Below are 20258 nucleotides of genomic sequence, written 5' to 3'. Positions count from 1 at the left end.
ATGCTCTATTGACAAAAGTTTTCGATAAGTACTTTCAACTCGGCTTGTAAAACTTTTTAAACGAAGTTGCCACGAACAAACCATGATTAAGAAGTGGATTGCAATTTATCCAATAACTCATTGGAGAAGAAATAGCTTAAAAGTGGCAAAATTGTGGGTTGTCAAATTCTTGTGTTTAGTAACATTGTTAGCTTGATGCTCATTCTTCGAGTATTGTTCTGTAAAATCACATTAAGAATTAACATTCGTTTATTTGCGTATTATAATTTGAAGGGATTATCTAAGGTTTCATGATCATATAGGATGTCACAAATTATATACTCGATGGATCGGGTATAGTAAGATACAATTCATGATGTGATCAAAATTATGTCGTTCACAATCGATTCATAAAGTTGGATGCTTTATGTTGATAAGATTGTATTGTTCTTATTAAAATTTGTCTGGATCTTGAAATATGAACAATAATGTATTTAGATGCACATTGAATGGGACCGCGTAGATGATTCATTTGTGACCGTTCGAAATGAGACTCTACTTGATTATCAAACAGGTCATTTAAATCCTACGTGAGTAATGTACCTTTGATTGCTAGTTCAAGTTCTTTGAAGTACCAATGAGTGAAGTTTTAAATAAAAGATTGATCTCGATACTTTGGGAATCGAGTCGAAACAATTAGAGATCATATACTTACAATAATGGAATACATTAATCATTGAGATGAGACGATCGTTACTCTGAGGTATTTTCCTACAAATTGAATCTAAACTCAGTAGTTCGACGATGAGATCGTTGAACTTTACATTATGATTTGATTACAATAATTTGCCGTATGAAAATGAGACTTAGAGGGTAATACATGTTAAAGGACAAAACGATCATTTTGTCAGTTTCAACATATTGACGGTCAAATGGGGGTTCACTTTTGGAACGATAATCAGAGAATATTGTAATTGGATCATAATTTGCTTCTATAACTATTACTCGACTCGATAGTGTAATCTTTATTTTTTGGTAGAATAAATCGAGATTAATAGATGTATCTCAATTGGTCAAGAGTTAACCCAATTGGAAACATCTATTGGAGTTTGGGTCATGTGAGTTCAGTTAGGTCCCTCTCTTGGCTCCAATAAAATGTCTGTGACTTAATTGATCTACTACAATAAAGTCTAAAGAAATTTGTGCAATTTTCAAACTCTAATAGGCATTATAAAAATGCACTTTATTGACATATTTTATATGAGAATTAGGGTTAGCTACTTTTCACTTTCTTGAAAAGGAAATGCTCTTAGTCGATAACAAGGAAGAAGATCTAAGGGAGGAAGCAATTGGTTAGGCCATTAAAAACTTCTTCAAAAGGTTATCATCTCCCATTTTTATGTGTGAGGATTTTTATAATCAAATGATCTCAAGATTACTAGAATCCTTATTTATATGTTTTAATCTTCAAAGGAAAATTAATTTCCTATCGTGATGATTAAAATCCATTAACCAACAAATAGTATCCGAGCCACGGTTATTGTAAGTCTTGAGTAGGATTAAAATTTTTTAAAATCCTAGTGTAATATGCATTTTAGTTGGGTGGTGTTAGGTTATTTGATTTTGACATGTTTATGCTTTAAATATGTTTAAAGTTATTGTTGATACATTCATAATCACTTTTGGCCCTAGAATTTGTTTTTACTTTCTATTGTAACTCATTTGTTATAGTTATTCTCTAGAAATATTGTAAGCCATAAGGAACTAAGATTTTTGTATTTTTTCTTCATTTTCACACTTGTATTTTGAGGAAGAAATGTAATTTTTGTTGCTATATTTTCAATGAAGAGGAAGGAAGTACAAAATGCAAGAAATACTCAAGAAACACCTAGACCGGAGCAATGGCAGCCGCCGCGACTGCACACTGGTCGTAACTGCTGTGCAGCAGCTGCAATAGCTTGCTGCTGTTGCACAAAGGCAACAGCGGGCTGCTAGGACACGTAGCAGCTGGAGCTGCTGCTGCTAGGGTCGCCTTGTCAGCGACAGTGCGGCGATCCCTTTCGGGGTCGGTGGAGATTGCGCCATCGCTGGAGTTGTGTGTGCTTTGGTGTTGTGTGTGTTTTCTTGCTAGGGTTTGAAAACTAGGGTAATTTGGATTTTTTGGACCTCTCTTTGATACTTAACCAATGTTGTTGGATAATGACCTTGTTGGTTTTAAGATTTGGGCCTAAAAATTAAATTAACTATATTTTGATGTTATATGAGGTGGACTACAAAGAAGATTGAAGAATTGGGCCGGGATATGGTCCAATGTAATTCTTTTTATCCATGTTGTAATTTAAATTCTTATGATAAGCCATTCGTGATTATTATTCATTTAATTATTGCTTTTACCGCTTTATGGATGGATGGATGTTTACTTATTATTGCATGTCATGTAGATTAAATGAAACACCACCCGGTGCACTAAAATCATATGCATTTACATTTACATATTTTTTTTATCACTCTAAATTAATTAGAGGTGGTTGAAAAATATTTTATATAATTAGTGTCATTATAATTGTTTATATTTGGCGGACTAATTAAGTGGAAATTCAACGGTGTAAAATAATAAGTGGGAGAGGGTTTATATGCATGTATAAACTTACGGCCTCCTCTGTCATCCAATTTGTTATTAAAATACGTATATTTAGTATCGAATTATATCGGTCTCGCTATAAGAAAACTATGTTATTTTAGAATAACTGAAATTGGATCTAGTAATAGAATTTCTTTAAAAATAAAATAATGGATGATAATCCTATAGACGACATCTTATATATTTCAGATATTTTTTAAAATTATTGACGGAGGTTATTACACTTATATATGAATATTTTTGGAGGACTTCATATAGAAGATTTCAACAAAATTATCCATATTCCAAATAATAATCAATCCTCATTTTCTTGTGGCATGAGATGCCTAACTCAATAAAATGAGTGGGAAGGTTTCAACCTTGCCAACAACTATATTGACCTCCTAGAGAGGGCGTGTTAAAGGTTGTAAGGGTTTAAGGTTTTTGATTATAAATATAGTTTTGAGTCTATATTTGCATATTCATATACATGTATCATACAAAGATTATTGATCATTTTATTAATACGCGAATCGTTAATTTTACAGAAAAAATGTCGCTTAACCCATTATCAGTAATACTTAACAAAAATCAACTTATGGGAGAAAACTACGTTGATTGGAAAAGGAATCTTAATATTATTCTTACAGTTGAAAAACACAAATTTGTGCTGGATGAAATTTGTTCTGAAATCTCTAAAGATGGCTCCACAGAATCTCAGAAGGCTGCATATGAAAAGTGGCATCATTCTGATGATATGGCCCGTTGTTACATTTTGACATCCATGTCAAATGTATTATAACAGAAATATTAGAATATGAAAACTGCTTTTGACATAATAAAAAGTCTTTACGAGATGTTTGGACATCAAAGCCAACAAGCTAGGCAAACCTCCATTAGGGCAATCATGAACACACGCATGAAATTGGGTGCATATGTTAACCATGATTGGTCACTTCAATGCTGCGGAGGTTTTAGGAGCCAACATTGATTCCGAGACGCAGATTGACATGATCCTTGAGACTCTTCTGGAGATATTCTCACAATTTATAGTTGATTATAATCTACACAAGATGGACATGTCTCTGACGGAATTAATGAAAAAGCTCCAAAATGCTGAATATGTTCTAAAGGCCAGAAGTGGAAGTGCTTTGACTGTTACAGCCGGACCCTCTCATTCTAAGCCTTCTGGTGGCAAAGGAGGAAAAAAGATGAAGAGGCCAAACAAAAAGCCAGATAGCAAGTCAAAGGGGAAGAAAACTACTGCCGATCGGAAACCAAAGGGAAAGTGTTTTATTTGTGGACAAAAAAGTCATTGGAAGAGGAATTGCTCGGATTACCTAGCTAAGGGGAAGCAAGGTAAAGGCAATAATGCCCTATTCATTGAGTCATGCTTAGTTAGATTCTAGAGCCACTAATCATGTTTGCAAGTCTTTGTAGGGGTTCCAGAAAACCAAACATCTCAGTGAAGGGGAGTACAGTCTTAGAGTTGGCACAGGAGCAGTAGTTTTGTCAAAGCTGTTGGCACTTTTGCTTTATGTTTTGAGGATCGTAGGCATTTGTTATTAGATGACTGTTATTATGTTTCCGAACTTACACGAAACTTGGTTTTCGTTGCACTTTTATATCATGTTGGTTATTCGGTATTTTTTTACCTGTTCTACGGTGGTTATTAAGTTGAATAATTCTGTTATATGTTCGGGTCACATGATTAATAGTCTTTATGTCTTAAGTCTTTTCATTGACTCTATACATAACACTACTACTACTAAGAAAAGAAATAGGTCGTCTAGTACTAATGAAACTCTCTTATGACATCTTAGATTGTGTCATATCAATCTAAATAGGATTCAAAGATTGGTAGGGTGGTCCTTTAAATGAGTTAGAGGTGAAATTTATACTAACATGTGAATCTTGTATAGAAGGAAAGATGACCAAGAGGCCCTTTAAGGCTAAGGGACTAAGAGCTAAAGATGTTTTGGAATTAGTACATTCCGATGTTTGTGGACCTATTAGTACTCGGGCTAGAGGAGGATACGAGTACTTCATCACCTTCACAGATGATTACTCTAAATTTGGATACATATACCTTATGTCTTACAAATCCGAAGCTTTGGAGAAATTCAAGGAATTTTGGACGGAAGTTGAGAAACAATTAGGTAAGAGTATCAAGGCCCTTCAATCCAATCGAGGTGGCGAGTATCTATGCCAAGAGTTTAAGGTCTATTTATCGGATAATGAGATATTATCCCAATTGAGTGCACCAAGAACTCCCCAACAAAATGGTGTCTTGGAAAGAAGAAATCGAACTCTTTTAGATATGGTAAGATCAATGATGAGTTATTCCTCATTGCCTATATCCTTTTGAGGATATGCACTATAAACAGTCATTTATATCTTGAATTTGGTACCATCTAAGTCAATTCCCAAGACACCTCTTGAATTGTGGAATGGGTGCAAGCCCAATTTACACCACATTCAGATATGGAGATGTCCAGCACATGTGTTAAAAGGAAAGACGGATAAGATGGAATCAAGATCAGATATTTGTTTCTTTGTAGGATATCCAAAAGGAACGAGAGGTTGCTACTTCTATAATCCTCAGGTATTTGTTAGCACAAATGCAACCTTCTTAGAGGATAAGTATATAAAAAAACACAAGTCTACTACTAAAATTCTATTGGAAGAATGTTAGAACATGGTTCAAACAACTCAGTTCTAGATTTCCGCATAGAATCTAATAGTGATGACTTGGAACCTCCTACTAAACCCATGGTTGCTGATTAAGCAAGGGAGCAAGTGATACCCATAGGGCCTCATAGGCAAATAAAATCAGAGGTAGTAGAGAACGAGGCACTCATTGTTGTATCTCCACATGTCCCTTTAAATGAGGATAATGAGGATCTTGTTCCTAACCAAGGACAGGATCAAACAGTGGGAAGAGAGGAAGGACCTTTGGTCAGACTGGACAATCAGGCACCTTCAACCATTACTCGTAGTGGGAAGGTTGTGAGACTACCTTCTAGGTACTTGCTCTATGGAGAATCCTATCAAGCGATCTCTACTGAGCAAGAAGAAGGTCTCACTTCATTTAAGGAAGCAATGATGGATGTAGACTTTGAATCATGGAAATTAGCCATGAACTCAGAAATGGAATCTATGTATTTCAACAAGGTTTGGGATCTTGTAGATGCACCTAATGGGGTAAAGCCTATAGGATGCAAGTGAGTCTATGAAAGGAAAAGAAGTATAGATGAGAAGGTTGAAACCTTCAAAGCAAGGCTAGTGGCCAAGAGTTTTACCCAAAGAAAAGGCATCGACTATGAAGAAACCTTCTCACCGGTTGTCATGCTTAAATCTATTCGAGTCCTTTTATCCATTGTCGCTCATTATGATTATGAGGTTTGACAAATGGATGTCAAGACAACAATTTTAAATGGACGTCTAGAGGAGACCATTTACATGATGCAACCTGAAGGGTTTGTGAAAGAAGGCCATGAAAGGAAAGTTTGCAAGTTGCAGAGGTCCATTTATGGACTCAAGCAGGCGTCCAGATCTTGGAATGTAATATTTGATCAAACCATCAAGACCTATGGTTTTGAGCAAAATCTGGATGAACCTTGTGTGTACAAGCGAATACAAGAGAAAAAAGTAGTTTTTCTGACTCTTTATGTAGATAACATTCTACTTATTGGCAATGATGTAGGGACATTGTCATCTGTAAAGAAATGGTTGTCACAGTAGTTTGATATGAAGGACTTGGGAGAAGCTAGTTATGTTTTGGGAATCCGTATCTTGCGAGATAGGAAAAACAGAAGGATTGCATTATCCCAAGCTTCATATATTGACAAAATATTGTCCAGATTTGCAATGTAGAATTTCAGAAAGGGACAACTTCCTTTTAGACATGGAATTCATCTATCTAAAGAGCACTGTCCCAAGAATGCAACGGAGATAGATTATATGAGAAATGTTCCTTATGCTTCCGCTGTGGGAAGTCTCATATATGCTATGCTTTGCACTAGATCGGATATTTGTTATGCTGTGGGTATTGTTAATCGTTATCAGTCTAATCCAGGACCAAAACATTGGGTAGCGGTGAAGCATATACTCAAGTATCTTCGAAGAACGAGAGATTATATGTTTGTCTATTTAGGACATGATCTGAATCCTATTGGATATACAGATTCCGATTTTCAATTCGATCGTGACTCTAGGAAATCTACATCGGGATCAGTATTTACACTGGGAGGTGGAGTTGTGGTATGGAGGAGTATCAAGTAATCTTGTATTGCTGATTCCACCATGGAGGCAGAATATGTAACTGCTTGTGAAGCTGTATTGTTCAAGAAGTTTTTTTTTGGACCTTGACGTGGTACCTTTGGCGCAATGGGGCCCATAACGCTTTATTGCGATAATAGTGGGGCGGTTGCCAATTCTAAAGAACCCAAGAGTCATCAGCGTGGCAAGCACATCGAGAGAAAATATCACCTTGTTAGAGAGATTGTTCATCGAGGAGACGTGACGGTTAGTAAGATTGTATCAGTAGATAATCTTGATGATCCGTTCACTAAGACCTTACCAGCTAAACCTTTTGATGGATATCTTAAGGGGATGTATATTCTTGATATGTCACACAAACTCTAAGAAGGGCAAGTGGGAGATTGTTAGCTTGATGCCCATTCTTCGAGTAGTGTTCTGTAAAATCATATTATGAATTGACGTTCGTTTATTTGTGTGTAATAATTTGAAGTGATTATCTAAGGTTCCATGATCATATATGATGTCACAAATTGTATACTCAATGGATCAGGTATAGTAAGACACAATTCGTGATGTGATCAAAATTATGTCGTTCACAATTGTTCACAATCGGTTCAAAATTCGTGATGTTGACAAGATTGTATTGTTCTTATTAAAATTTGTCTAGATCTTGAATAGGAACAATAATGTGTTTCGATGCACATTGAACGGGACCACGTAGATAACTCATTTGTGACCGTTCGAAATGAGATTCTACTTGATTATCAAACAGGTCACTTGAATTCTAAGTGAGTAATGTACCTTTGATTGCTAGTTCAAGTTCTTTGAAGTACCAATGAGTGAAGTCTTAAATAGAAGATTGATCTCGGTGCTTTGGGAATCAGGCCGAAACCATTAAAGATCATATACTTACAATAATGAAATCCATTAATCATTGAGATGAGACGATCGTCATTCTAAGGTATTTTTCTAGGCAAATTGAATCTAAACTTAGTAGGTGGACGATGAGATCGTTGGACTTTACATTGTGATTTGATCACAACGAATTTGCCATATGAAAATGGGACTTAGAGGGTAATACATGTTGAAGGGCAAAACAGTCATTTTGCTAGTTTCAACATATTGGTGGTCAAATGGAAGTTGACTTGGGGAGTGGTAATCAGAGGATATTGTTATTGGATCATAATTTGCTTCTATAACTATCACTCGACTCGAGAGTGTAATCTCGATTTTTTAGTAGAATAAGTCGGGAATAATAGATGTATCTCAATTGGTCAAGAGTTGACCCAATTGGAAAAATCTATTGGAGCTTGGGTCATGTGAGTCTGGTTAGATTCCTCTCTTGGCTCCAATAAAAGGTGTGTGACTTAATTGGTCTACAACAATAAAGTCCAAGAAAATTTGTGCAATTTTCAAACCCTAATAGGGCATTATAAAAATGCACTTTATTAGCATATTTTATATGAGAATTAGAGTTAGTCACTTTTCACTTTTTTGAAAAGAAAATGCACCTGGTGGAGAACAAGGGAGAAGATATAAGGGATGAAGCAATTGACTAAGCCATTAAAAACTCATTCAAAATGTTATCATCTCCCATTTCTATGTGTGAGGATTTTTATAATTCAATAATCTCAAGATTACTAGAATCCTTATTTACATGGTTTTAATCTTCAAACGAAAATTAATTTTCTATTGTGATGATTAACCAACAAACATATGATAAGAACGACAACCTGGCGTATTGAGTAATATCATATTATTACCTATGAAAGGTTTTTACACGCTTATCTGTGCTTTTGAATGTGATAAATTATGATTAAATGAGCGATTTTCTACCTATTTTGGTGCAAAATTTATCTGCAAGTACACATTTTTTTAATAGAAATACTACGGAAAAACTGTTATCTTCCAGTGATTTGCTATTGTCTGGCATTGCTGTTTAGTGTAATTATGTTAATTATAGGTAAAAATCGGACTTCAATCTAATTGACGAAAAAGGATGTTTAATTGGAGTTGATTTGAAGCGAGTGGTACACGTGACGATATTTTATTAGATTTTGAGCCAAAAATAGGGGTGGGGGTCCAAATATAATTATGGAATCGCTGGGTCCAAATATAATTATGGAGCCGTTCGGGTTCGGTTCCGTTCGGTTCAATTCGATTCGGTTTGGTTCGGTACTATAATTAAATTTTTTAACATTTATAACAATATTATATAAATACAACTAATGATACATTCAATAGTTTTTGAATGTCAGAGACTAGTAGACTACCTTATTCAAATGATCGCTACGATCAAAGTTTCGGTTAGCGGAGGTCGCAGTTTCGATCGGAGGTCACAGCGTCGGCCGACGATTGTATAGGTTTTGGAATGTTAGCGAGGTTGCGAGAGTGAGTGCGAGAGTCGAGACAACGTTATGCACTTTAGTGTAGGCGTTTAGGGTTATTTAGTGGATTAGATCTTGTTGAGCTAAGAAATGAAACAATAAAATGTTTAATTGGGCCAAAAATAAAATAATTAGAAATGAAACAAATTATTGGCCTAAAAATTTGGATTTAGAAATTGTTAGTTTTTTAATTTGTGTTGAAAAAATAAAATTAAAATAATTTGATTTACTCAATATTAAAAAAAAAATTAGAAAAATTCGGTTCTTATTCGATTTTTCGATTCTTGGTAAAATTAGAAAAATTTGGTTCTTATTCGATTTTTCGGTTCTCGATCTAGAACAGACCGAGAATCGAATCGTATCCGTCGATTTTCAATTTAAATACCCATTTGGATATTTAATTTGATAAGAATCGTCGAATTCGATTCGAATGATTCGAATAGGTTCGATTCGGTAGATTTAGATTTGCCCCGCCAAAAATATAATTAAAACGGTCAGATATTTCCCTTTGCAAAAGTATCGCACGGGTTTTGCAAGTGCACGCACACATTTGCACAATGGGCAGTACAGAAGTAGCAGAGAAGACAGAGGCAGAGCTTCGCAAAGAGATCGATGAACTCCACCGTCAAAGGCGTGAGGTATTTCTTTCTATTTATGCATTTAAATGCATGTATTTCAACTTATATTTTTGAGTTTTTTAAATTTTATGTGCAAAGATTACAGAGCGGCTTCGCGATCCCAGGGGAATTCGTCGAGTTGGTTTATTGGGCGCCGGACTGAGAAATTTTTCCGCCAACGGCGGTCGCCAGCGTGGTTTTGTTCGACCTGTGTGTGTTTCCTCTCAAATGCAATCAGTTAAATATTTCGAGTTCTTTGTTTTGTTCATTGGTTTTTTAATTGGATGTATAGACGGAGAGAAATGATTCTGAGGACCAGCCACCGGCCAAAAGGAGGCTTTCTTCAGCTGTTGTGAAGGTGCGTGGGAAAACCCTTATCCTTGAAGCCCTTAAGTTAATTGGGATTCTTTTCTGTAAAAGTTGAATTTTTTGCTTTTTGCGGGTTGAAGGTTGAGGAAATAACTGGGGAAGGTTCTGAAGCCGTGAAAGACATGAGAAAGAAAGATATAGCTGTTGAAGGAAGTGGTAGTGGAGAGAATGCTAGTTCAAGTCTGGGTGAGAAAAAGTCATCAGATTGGTCTTATGGTGTTGGTAGCCAGGGACCATTCAAAGCGGTAAATATTATGTATATCCTTCAATGTTTATTTTATTTATTTATTTATTTTTGGATCTCTTGGTATGATATACTGTTCTATTGGTCTCAAGGTGTTGGTAGCCAGAGGCGGCCCAAAACGGTAATTATTATGTATGTCCTTTAATGTTTTTCTTGGGATCTCTTGATATGTCATGCTTGGCTTCAATTCCGAATGAATTGAATAATATGTTGGATAAATTATAGGAAAAGCGAACTTAATATTGTTCCTTTTTTTAATCTTTGGTGTATTTATGCTACCAGGACTTTGAAGTTCCTCCAGCTGAGCACGTTCCTAGGGTGTTGCCTAAAAATGAGGATCCTAGTTTGGTTAGTCAGAGTAAAAGGATGTTAGGGCAGGTTCTTGGGACTTTGGAGGTACGTCAACTTGTAATTCTCTTTTTGAATATTCAAGCAGGCTTTGTTATTTTCCAAATGGATGATAGTGCATTCCCTTTGTGATTACATTGAGGCGTAAGCCTCGATAGAAAGATTAAAGAATTCAAAAGAACATAAAAATAGAAAAATATGCTCGTAATATACGAAATACTTTTTTTAAAAATTCCATAACAAAACTAAGTTGGTAATAATAAATTCTCAAATTAATATTCATGTGACAATATTAGAATCTATTAGTAAATGGTACAACTCTAGATCTCTTATATGTTCACAATATGATTTTTTGGGAATAATTAATATCTTCTGCCAAATACAAAATAAGAGGGAACTGCACTATGAGCAAGTTGTGCAGAAAATCGCTCCTTATTTCCGGTTCCAAACAACTTGGGCGAAATAAGGTCTATCGGGAAACCTTGAATTTTTTTGTTCACCATTGGTTACTGGTTGAGCCACTAGAATAGAATGATATGAGAATCTTTGTAGATCTTTCTTCTCCACTTAATCTAACAGGGTTTTCTGGTGGTTATCATCATTCTCTTTGTAAAAGTCTTTTCATTCTTTGTTATCTTTCTTTGATTGCAGTTGAATATTATCTTTCCCCTTCCTTGTAGGTAGAAAAATGAAAATAAAAGGACACGTAGAACATTCTAGGTTATGAATAAATAACACTACTTGTCAAGGGCCATTACAAAATGTTTGGAAAGTGCAGGGGAAATGGGAGGACACCTAGATTGGCCTGAGGCTTAAGCTCGAGGCCTAAGTCGTCCATATGGAATTTATGGTGCATCTTTGACGCATTTTATGATAGCGGGATCCAAGGAGTAAGGCTCACATAGGTTTTTTTAAATCATGGAAGAAACTTAGAGAACCGACTCACTAATAATTATTTTCTAATCCATCAAGATTAACAAGGATATAAAGAACATAGTAAGTTGGAAAAACAATCATACAAAATTTTTCAAGTCCATCTAGGAAATAAGTTTATGAATGACTTAAATGAACACAACCTAGAACAATAAGTCCATAGTTTTCGTGATAAATTCATTGCTTTACTTAATTAAACTATTTGGAGAAAAATTATCCTATGATGCACCGCCATAACCAGTGTTGGATATGCTGACACTTTTTTAAAAATGGTACCAAAACGATACATTGATTAAATTTTTTAAAATTCTTCATTTATATATATTCTAATTTTAGTTTTATGCTAATTATTATTATTATTTTTTGTTGTTGAAATCTTTTAAATAAGAGTGCCTTTTTGTTATATAATAATAGTTTTGAGTTAAAACTATGTATTACTACTACGAAAGAAGAATGACTATGGTAGAGTGTCCGAGTAGTGTTGGTATTCGGCACGACACTTGTCGGACATGGATACACCACTATATTTGGAGTCACGTGACACTTTAAAAGGTAAGAAATAAGATAGATTGTTTTGCAAATATTGACAATCTAACACAATTACATAATGATGATAAACCCTTGTATTTCTGCATAGAAAAACTACAAAATTGTTTATATGATTGTTGTCGCACATGTGCATAATCGTAAAATATAAGATCATTGATTGTGAATAATCTTTTAAGGGGAAAGCCTTGTGGCACGGCCTTAAATTATTTGACTGTGAGAGGTATATACGTAATCATATGTTGAATGAAACTATGGATCCTGCTACAAGTAGAAGAATCTCGAAATTTCATCCACTGTATAGTGCCCTTAAAATTTGTAGAATAATAGGATTCTGACATTTTAGTGTTGGAGATGATTATTATTCAGTAGATGAATTTTCTTTCTTTCTGCACTAGTGTATGGGTGGGGGTTGCTGGACCTGGTGCTACTTTTTTGAAATTATAAATACTTTCCTGCTGTTCAGCCTCTCTCGGAGTTCTATGGTTATGAGATATGCGATTTCTATTTGTATGGTTGCTTGAGTAATACAATCTTGAGGCGTACAGGATAAGGAAGAAGTGGTTTCATGTTCTGCCAAATGATCTTTTTCCTGCCTGATGGTCTGTATGTATACTAGTTGTTCTTGGTCCTGGCAAATAGAGTTACGAAACAAGCTGTTGACCCTCTTTAAACCAGAATGGCAGAAAAGTGAACATTTTATGGTTGATTGGAACAAGGAAAATTGTCTTTAGCTATAGGCATGGGATCTATCTAATTTTATTCTATTTGTTTGATGCACTTCCAGAGGTTCAGGAAAGACAATGTGCAACTATCCAGTACTGAGGCATATATGCGAGGTCTGATTCCTTGAAAAGGGTGAGCATTTTTATCCAGCTTTCCCTTTTTTTTGGGTTTTTGCATATAACCGTCACCTTCCCTCCGCCCACCCAGCTCCAAAAAGAGAACTCCTGCATCCCTTCAAATCTATGAAAATCCGGTGTTTGTGATGTTTAACTAGCCTGAATCCCAAAAGAAACCATCCATTCTAGATTTTAATGAAAACTCTATGCTCAAAATTGAACTTCTATTAAACTTGAAGAACAAATAAAGAATAAATACAATAGGAAAATTCCGTTCATGATTTTGGGTTGGAATTTCGTTAAATTAGTTTCTGTTAATTCCTCCTTTTGGCTTCCCTGCATGTTAGCTGCATACAAAATACATGTACATACTTGCATGCAACTGGATTAGAAAAATTGTTGAGGACATTTGAATTTTTGGATTTGCACACATTCATAATTATTTAACTGGGAGCTTTTAAAACCAGTGTAGGCTGAGCAAAGGGCACGTGAGGAAAGTGAAAGGCTGAGACAACAAGAATGTGAACAGATTGCGGAGAAGCGGAAGAGGGATTTGGTTTGTTCCTTTTATTGATCTTTACTGCATTTAGAATGACATTTTATATTACTAGCTCTCTATGTGCACAAATAGTTTGACTTTCTGAAATTGTTTCTTTTGTTTATTGCTCTTTCTTTATCAGACTCTCAGAGCATGTATTGCTGCGAAAGCAGAAGAAAAGAAGTTGGAATTGTTGTTTCTTTGGTGGAGTGAGCACCATAGGAAACTTGGCAATTTCATAAGGTATATTGCACAAGCACATTTGTCTGCTATTCTTGCTTGTGCATAGTAGATCCTGGTGACTGACTCTATTACTCTCTTTCCGGTGCAGGTCATTTCTAATTTTGGTCAAAAAGTGTCGATAATCACTATTTTACTGACACGAAAATGAGTTTCTGTTCATGTGCAGAATGTTGAAGTACCTAAATGATGCCTATTTTCATGATTGCAGGAGTTTAGGTTAATGAATCTAGTGAATTTCTATTTAATGTGTTTATGACAAATTTCTTCTCTCTCTTTTGCTTACATTTCTTCCAGGACCAAGGCAGACCCTCCAATAGATTACTTGTTTGCCAAACCTATGAATGACAATGCAACTTTGCTTGAGGAACAGAAAGAACAGGTGAGTTTCTGTGATTATATTATATGCAAACATGGGCTGTTTCACCATAATGACATTTAGTGTTTAAAATAATCTGCCACTTGTTATCCCACAAGTGTAAATGTGTCCATTACAAATATTTATTTATGGAGAAGGTGAACATCGTTGCACTAACAGCTTAGTGTGTGAAGTTGAGATTAATTTATATTTACTTTGTGATGAGAATTTTATGTACTTTATTATTATTATGTTCTGCATCTCTCTTGTGAACTGGGCATCCTTCAACAGATCATGTTTTTCTTTTGTGTCCGAGGATATTATTTGTTTCTTTCAGAACTTTATGTTTTGTTAATGTTTGCAATATCTTGCCCTTTTTTTATTTTTTTCCTAATTCCTTTGCGAACATATGACGCTGCTTTATCTAGAAGAAGAATGCTATCTCAGTAGATTATGCTAGAATAGGAACAAACAAATTTAATGCTACTCAATATGTATTGTTAGGAAGAGTTGGTTTATCAGAGCTGTCGTTAGATTCAGCATTAGATGGAATAGTGTAAAGGGAAAAATTTTGAAATGTTAATGAAACATTATAACATCAGTAGTTGATAAAAAACTGGTAGATTTGGAATAGTAGCAATTATACTCTTTTTTGAATCAGATGTTTCAAGAATGGAAGGCTAGCAGGAGAGAGGAATTTGTCAAGATTTGGGGTCCATCTTAATAAGGTCAACCTTGTTAAGAGGAGTGTCCCAATCCTTTATATATTGGTCATTATTTCGGTATTTTACCGATGTGGGATTATATTCCCTTAACATGCCCCCGCAAGATGGTGGCTCGTTTGAGCAGACCAATCTTGAAATCCGTGTGCTCATTTTTAGAGACTTAATCGGATCGAATCGCTCGTTGGAGCTTAATGGGCTCTGATACCATGTCAAGACTTGGGGTCCATCTTAATAAGGTCAACCTTGTTAAGAGGAGTGTCCCAATCCTTTATATATTGGTCATTATTTCGGTATTTTACCGATGTGGGATTATATTCCCTTAACAGAATTGTCTCAATATCAGAATCAGATTGCAGAATGGTATGTGGGAAATGTGGACAAAGAGCTTGGAAGGTGGCAGAACGGAAGGAAAGGGCTGAAAGCGAACAATGACATGGCAAACTTACAAGAGACAATGAGCAAAGAACTCGAGACTCATCAGCTTGAGCACGGCCCCAAAACTCGAAAAATTCCCGGTGGAAGCAACAATGACGATGAAGATGATGTGGAAGATATAAATGTTGGTGAGGATGATATGATGGATGATGTGTTGGATGTTGATGAAAACGGGAGGAGAGTTGATGAAACTGTGAAAGCTGAAATAGTTAACGGTATCCCTTTGGAGGACGACAAGAAAGACGCGTAGTCTGTAACTCCATATGTTTTACTACTAAGCTTAAATTCTTATTAGGTTTGTAGTTTCACTCTTATTATCCCCCATATTTGATCCTGTTTTGCTTTAAGGGTTTTACTGTGACCAGTGCTGGTCCTGAAAATTTTTAGGCCCTAGACGATAAGTTATCACGAGGTCTTTACACATAATCTTTCTGCAAGCATATTGGCATCAAACATTACTAAGGCCCCGTTTGGTAGGGATTTTTTGCCCCAAAAAATTGATATTTTGACCGTTATTTTACTATTCAAGCCGTAATTTTTGACTTCTTCTCTGACATGTGGACCCCACTTTTCTTCTAACGGTCAAAAAATCAATTCTCAAAATCCCTACCAAACGGGCCCTAAATCAAATAGTTTCTCATAATAAGAAATATTATACCTTTGATACTCATCGTTTGATTGGATCGAGAATCAATTTTCGTTTTCAAAAAATATAATATAATGATTTTATGAAAACCAGTGAGGTATGAGGATGGTGTCTACTATTTATTATCAAAAATATCTTATATTTAAAAAAAAAAAAATTCAACAGCAGCCATAAATTGAAAGGCGTTATTGGTAGAGAGGCCTCTATTTTATTTGCACTACCATAAAATATCTATGTAAGAAAATTGAGAAAATTCCATGATGATTATTTTTGGGCTTTAGGAAACTTTTTGAGGCAGTGGCCTTGGGCCCAAACCGGCCCCTCCAGTGTGTTTTTTGAGGAAGGATTTAGTCTCTTTTTATATTTCATCAATTTGTTGTATTTGCACACTCTTTTGGACTTATGGGACAGCATGATTTATTTTTTTGCTTACTGGGACCATTTTAATTTCACGGAATTGCTGATCTAAATTGAGGATAAGTGGTAGGGAAAAAACCATAACTACCATGGTTTAAGATTATGCATATACAAATAACGAACATTGTAAAATTATGTATAAATGAGGTCATAATTAATTATATTTATAAAGAAATTGATAATAATATGTGATTGAAGTTTGTGGTTATAAAATGATAATGTGATATTCTTAAAAGGTTGAACCCCAATCTTAAGGGCCCCCACCGACCCTGCCCTGGGTCATCGTGGAGGAGGATAATGTGATATTCTTTCCATACCAAAGTTGTGACATTCTTTCATTGATTCTCTATTTTCCTCGGCTAATTGAACAAAACTATCAAGTCTTAAAAATGTAATATTATAGAAAAAATAGACTATATGTAACCATACACGTATTAAAATTGAGACATAAAATGCATAAAAAAGGTCGTAAGCACAATAACAAACAACTACTTCAAATCTAAAAATGAAACAATGCATTAAATGACAAAACTACGTCACAATTATATCTTTGTTTAGAGAATGAATGTGATCAATTGATTGAATAACCTGATGAAAAACTTAAAAACATGGTTTGCTCGAATTTTTTCAAGGGGTAACTAATATGAGTATTGTTGTACTTTATCTATTGGGTTGATAATTGAATTTTCATGTCAATTCTTTAGGGCCAAACTTCTCTAAAAGATTAGTGAACAGGTCGAAGGACTTGAACGAACCCGACTTTTTTGTGAAAATAAACTCTAATGTGCAACGGTTTGGTCGTATTTTGGTGTTGGTGAGGTATATTAAGACCCAGTTTGGTAGAGATTTGTGAGATAGAGTTCGTAAACAAAATGATTTTTTTAAAAGAATATATAGTTAAAAATAAGAAAATATATAAATTCACGTACATAATTATTTTATTAGAAGAATGTTCGATTGGAAATGAATTTGAGGGAAAAATGAATTTTAAAAAATAGGATCAAATTTCATTTCTTCAAAAGTTTCTACTTATACACTGCAACAAGAGAGAGCTTGCTTTTATTAGGCGATAATTGGTTGAGTTGAATTTAGAGATGATCACTGGAATTATTATTTAATTTTTATACATACTCTATGATCTATGAAATCAAAGGCTATAAAAAGGAATTAAAATCAAGATTTGGAAATGAAAGCCAGTGTTATTTTGTAATCCAAATCAAATTAACAATTTTCAAATCAAATCTCAAACTCCAAAGTTTTTCATAATCATGATGCATATTGCATCCCTTCCATCATCTCAGTCAAACACTCCAGCGGAATTGAATGGAGTAGCTGATTTTCCCTTTCTGTTTCCTGGTCATCTAATCCGACCATCGAAAGCTCGTCGTTTTCTTTCTCTGGCGACAATGATTCCAATGCGGGTGGGGGGAAAGATATGGAATTATCTGGTAAATACTCCGGAGAATTGTCAGCGCTCGTTGGGGCATCTATCAGTGGATATCCGTTAAGACCAGCTGGTTCAGACACCGGAGATTTGATTGTATTGTTATCTAACAATTTAGGGGTAAAATTCAGAGGCAGAGGTGGCGCTTTACTTTCAGTGACAGCCGGAGGAAAAATGCTACGATTACCGGAAAAATTCGCCGGGGGGAGGTGAGATATATTTGGCGAATGTGCCGGTAAATATCCATCAAAATCTACTGGTTCAGGCGCCGGAGATTTGACTGTGTTACTATCTAAGGATCCAGAGGCTGGCGGTTGAAGAAAACGGGTAATATTTGTCGGCTGTGGTGACGGCGCACTTCCATCGATAACCGGAGAAAAAATACTCACAATATCGCAGAAATTCGCCGGAGAAAAGTGAGGCGATTTTGCCGGTGAATATGGACCAAAAACAGCCGGTTCTGGCACCAAAGGTTTGATTGTAAGGTTCTCTAACCATGCAGAAGTTGGCGGCTCTGTAAAATTCATACGCAGGGGTGGCTCCGCAGTATTATTGACAATAGGAGTAAAATTTCTGTGATTAATCAAGGAATCTGCAGGCGGAAGTGAAATTTTGGGCGAATTTGCCGGTGAATACCTACCAAAAACAGCCGGTTCAGGCACCGGAGATTCGATTGTGTTATATGGCGGCTCGTGAAAACCAGCAAAATTCGTACCATGTGGCGCCGCCCCAATTCCGTTGATAACTGGAGAATAAATCGGAGGTTCAGACGGTGCCGCAGATGGAGAATCTTGGCCCGATCCAAAACCCGTTTTCAAACAGTTCAACATTCCTCCCAAACCATGAACCGCAATATCGCGGCTGTAAAACAGCCCCGGCAAAACCACTTCCACGCCGTCCAAATTAATCGCATCATTATCTGAAATTAGGCTACCAGACCGGCGGCTTACCTTGATCACGTGGTACTTGACAAGGGTATCAAGACCGTAACCAGATGGTAGGCGGCGGAGCTCATTGAGAGTGAGGCGGAGGGGGACCACGTGGCACCGGAGGACAGAGGTGTAATCCGACGCTGTATTGATCATGTCTATGGCGTACAGATTGGAATCTGTTGGAGCGAAGAATGTGAAGGAGCTGTTGCTATTGAATATCTCGTAGATGATATCGGAGGTGGCGATGGCATTGCTGAAGAGAGCGTAACCGCGAACGCGGAGGATGGCTAGCATTGACTCTAGTTCATCTTCCTCGACACCGGTGGTGACGGTAGCGGCCAGGAAGAGGAGAAAGAGGACGGTGCTTAAGTGGTGGCGGAAAATTGACGCCGCCGCCATTGACGTAGAGTAGTTGAAATTCTTGATTTTGGCGGGCTTTCTTTATTTATTGACGTAACTAAAATTTGTTACACTGTTGAAATTCTCTAAATATATTTCCTATTATCAAATATAATAATTATAAGATAAAAATAAATACGATTCAATCGAGATTTTTATTTTCATTTTTTTTTTCTCCGATAACTTCTCATCTTAAAGTATATTTACTTATTTAGAACTATATATCAACTATCAAAAATTTTTTATTTCTTAAAATACTTCTATCGAGTTCTTAATAAATGTTTTTCTTTAATTACATATTATTATTCTAAATAAGAAAAAATAATGACTTGATCCTAGTCGAAAATAGCTGTCATATATGGGTACTATTATGGTGAACTATCATCGACGCATGTGAGGGTAAATCAGGCGTAACACAAAAATCTAAGACGGATAGATATTTTCTTGTAAAAATTGAGAATGTTTTGGAGATTGACCGGAATTGTGTTCTTTGTCGACATATGACGAAAACACGCCAACACTTTTTCTTCAAGTGTTTTTCACTTCGTTCTTATAGGGGGGAAGATCAGACACTGACTTGACATTAGAAGATCTATGTCCACACTTACTAGTACGTTAAAGTGGATAAAGAAGGAAGCTTGTGGGATATTGTGGCTTAGCAAGGCCAAGAAGATCGCTCTCACAAGTACCGTTTATTACATTTGGTTAGCTACGAACAGAAAGATATTTGAAAACCTTAGCCCACACTTGGATTGTATTGTGAGACAATCAAAGACACGTATACAAAGTTATGTTCTCTTTGTATCCATGTCTCAATTCATATTGAGTCCTCAGTGCTGGGTCATTGATTTTGTTGTATATCCATACCTTTTTGTTTGCCTGGAGTAATTGTGAGAAACGTTTGTTTGCATTTACTCGAATATGTCTAGTGTACTTGTATATAAAATTTTACATTTACCGATAAAAGAAAGAGAGA

The 20258-nt window shown here is 35.7% G+C and overlaps 1 protein-coding gene and 1 pseudogene across 1 annotated transcript; one reads left to right on the top strand and one right to left on the bottom strand.

Moving 5' to 3' along the window:
• Positions 1-9757: 9757 nt before the first annotated feature.
• Positions 9758-15738, top strand: LOC111409776 (annotated as a pseudogene).
• A 1907-nt stretch (positions 15739-17645) lies between these two features.
• On the bottom strand, positions 17646-19313 carry LOC111410929. The gene has a single exon (XM_023041523.1). It carries the CDS (start codon positions 19280-19282, stop codon positions 17774-17776), a length of 1509 nt encoding a protein of 502 aa, XP_022897291.1. The 5' UTR covers positions 19283-19313; the 3' UTR covers positions 17646-17773.
• Between the last annotated feature and the right edge of the window lie 945 nt (positions 19314-20258).

This window comes from Olea europaea, chromosome 15, assembly GCF_002742605.1.
Source record: "Olea europaea var. sylvestris chromosome 15, O_europaea_v1, whole genome shotgun sequence".
In the NCBI taxonomy this organism is placed as follows: domain Eukaryota; kingdom Viridiplantae; phylum Streptophyta; class Magnoliopsida; order Lamiales; family Oleaceae; genus Olea; species Olea europaea.
The sequence above is the reverse complement of the archived record's forward strand: the minus strand, read 5'-3'. Positions and strand labels throughout refer to the sequence as shown.